General features: G+C 60.2%; 1 protein-coding gene across 1 annotated transcript in view; it reads left to right on the top strand.

Annotated features, from left to right (window-relative positions):
- Window positions 1-2196: 2196 nt before the first annotated feature.
- LIN28A (lin-28 homolog A (C. elegans)) overlaps window positions 2197-2747 on the top strand; it is a gene marked incomplete at its 5' end in the record, with an annotated part of 1519 nt that continues 968 nt past the window's right edge. The window contains one exon of the mRNA XM_008936791.1: window positions 2197-2381. Within this exon, the coding sequence (XP_008935039.1) occupies window positions 2197-2381 (185 nt within the window). The remainder of the gene's footprint in view (window positions 2382-2747) is intronic.

Here is a 2747-nt window from a genome sequence, read left to right as displayed (position 1 = left end):
TCTGCCCCAGCTCTCTCCTCTTCCTCGGAACGGGGGCAGCGGGTGGCTCACGGGGAGCTGGGCCCCCACCACTGGGGGTGTAGCCGTTTGGCTGCCCGTAGGTGACGGTGCCCGAGGTGTGGGATAAGCTGGAGGGGCCCAGCTTGTGTTCTGGGGTTCCCCCCTACCACAGCCGGGCTTTGTCCCAAAGCTTGGGGCCAAAGTCCTGGGAGTTTTCGTGTCTGCAGTGTAAACACAGCTGGGCTGGCTGGGGCTGTGACCCCCCGATAAGGATCTCTGCCTCCTGTGCCATGGAGTGATGCTCACCACGGAGAGATGCTCAGATCCTCCTCGCCCCACAACACCGTGGCTGCTGCTGGAGTGGGGCAAATTCCCCACCCGTGGCACTCCCCATCATCCAAACCACCTCGCACGGGGGGGTTTGAGGGGGCTGGTGGGGCAGCATTGTTGGGGACCAGGCAGGATTGGTGCCTGACCCAGGGTTGGTGGCCAACTCTGAGGTGCCAAGGTAGAGCCAGGTGCATCCTGCATTGTGGTGGCAACTGTTTTGGACATTTGGCTTCTGCTTGGGCCATGCTCAGCACCCTCCTGGTGATGCTCAGCACTGGGGGAAAGCCAAGCTGGGGTTGGGGACCAGGGTCTGGCCATTGTGCTGAGCGTGGCAGGATGTCTGCCAGTGGGAGATGGTGGTGGGACTGCCCAGGCCAGCCCCAGATGGGCAGAGGTTGCTGTGAGGCTGTCACATCCTTCTTGTCATTGGGGACCTCACAGCTCATGGTTTGGCTCTTTATTTGCAGGGAGAGAGCAAAGGTTTCTGACGATGCCATCTGGCCACCCTGGTCCCCATCCCAGGAGGCAAGTGGGTCGTGGGGTCTGTCCCACCCAGAGCTGAGCTCCTAGACACAGAAGAGGTGGGGGGAAAGCAGCAGAAAAAGGGCCCTCAAGGGTTGTTCCTGAGCTCTGCTGCGTTCCCACTTCCCTCATGTGCCCATGGACGTACTGCAATGTCCACTGAAACAAAATCACTCCTAAACTGTGACAACTCCATTTCTCCCCTCCCTGCTTCTCTGTGGGGTGTTGGCACGTGGGTCCCGGTGAGCTGTGGGGTGGGAGAAGGGAACTGACCGTGCCTGGTGCGGGAGGGACGGGTGAGCAGAGCCCACGTGACGGGAACTGGCCCGGGCCATGAATGGGGGAGATGCTCCATTCATAAAGGCAGAGTCCTGCTGCAGCCGCGCAGGCCTTGGCGCCAGCTCTGCTGGGAATCCCCAGCCCGCTGGAGCTGCTCCTCCCTCTGCCAGCAAATCCCCCTTAACTCTTTGCTCATGCTCGTTAGGGCTCCGCTAACGAAGCTGGGAGAAGGCCCTGCTCGAATGGCTGCCCGGGATGCCGTGGTGCCCTGGCAGAGCAGGCAGTGGTGCTGGCACAGGGGGGGCAAGAGATGTTGGCTGCATTGCCCCAGCTTGGGCCCTTCTGATTGTGTTCTGCTCTAATGGACAGAGCTCAGGAAAGCAGAGTGGACTTTTCCACCATCCCACACCCCCCCTTCCCCAGCCTGGGTCTTTCTGAACTCCCGAGTCTGATACGGTGCTGACCAATGTGGTGATCCTGGGAGGGAGGGGAGGTGCTCCCAGCAGCGACCATCCAGGCCAAATGGCTGCTTAATTAATTATTGGAGGCAATCAAAGGGCTTGAATGGAGGTGAGCTGCAGTGAGGGGGCTGGCCAGGACCCTGAGCTGGCAGTGCCAGCTCCCAGCCTTGCTGTGTGTGCTGGAGGTGCAGCCCATGTCCTGCTGCTCCACGGGGAGATGAGCAGGAGTGCACACCCCTATGCAAAGTCTTGAGATCCTTTTGTCTTTTTAAAATGATGGGTTTGGATCTCCCCACGAGCATCCCCACTGCTGAAATTCAGGTCGGAGCTGGCTCTGCCAGCCTTTGCTTGCCAAACCAGTGAGCCCTACTCAACCCAGTGTCTCAGCTTACTGAAGGCTCTGTGTTATCAAAGGGGTCTCTAGAGATTTTAGGGAAATAGAGGTACCTGGCTGAGCCTGGGGGCTCACAAGGGGTAGGCACGGGGGGGACTGTTGGCAGCTTTTGTGTCACAGGAGATGTTTGCCAGGTTGTGAATTGTTTTGTGCCCGGTGGACACCCTGGCTCCATGCTGACCCCTTGTCCTTTCTCTGTGCCACTCCCAGAGCAAGCTCCACATGGAGGGTTTCCGCAGCCTGAAGGAGGGTGAAGCTGTCGAGTTCACCTTCAAGAAGTCATCTAAAGGTTTGGAATCCATCCGAGTGACCGGCCCGGGCGGCGTCTTCTGCATCGGCAGCGACAGGAGACCCAAAGGCAAGAGCCTCCAGAAGCGCAGGTCGAAAGGAGACCGGTAAGAGGGGGACAGGGTCTGATCCAGGGCTGGCTCTGAGCTCTGTGGGCACCAGGAGCTGCCCAGCACCGTGCCCACAGCTTGGGGACAGGCTCGGGTCTGGCGGGGTGGGCAGTGACCCTTCCTCTGGGAAAGTGGCTTCCTTCGGCGGTTAATGAGTGGCAGATGCAGCTTGGTGGGGAAAGGGCAGCGAACCAGCGGCGAGAGGGCAGAGGTCAGGGACACCCCGGGCGGCCGCTCCCCTTGTCTGGGGGAGCTGTGCTGGGCAGGGGTAATTTTCTTGAAGAGAAACCCTTCCTTGTGAGAAGGAAATGGCCGGACGTCCTGGCAGCATCTCCCATGGTGTGGCTGGGGGCCCCCGGGCGA

Source organism: Merops nubicus, unplaced genomic scaffold (genome assembly GCF_000691845.1).
Source record: "Merops nubicus isolate BGI_N331 unplaced genomic scaffold, ASM69184v1 scaffold45293, whole genome shotgun sequence".
Taxonomy (NCBI): domain Eukaryota; kingdom Metazoa; phylum Chordata; class Aves; order Coraciiformes; family Meropidae; genus Merops; species Merops nubicus.
This window is presented reverse-complemented; position numbering and strand designations above follow the sequence as displayed.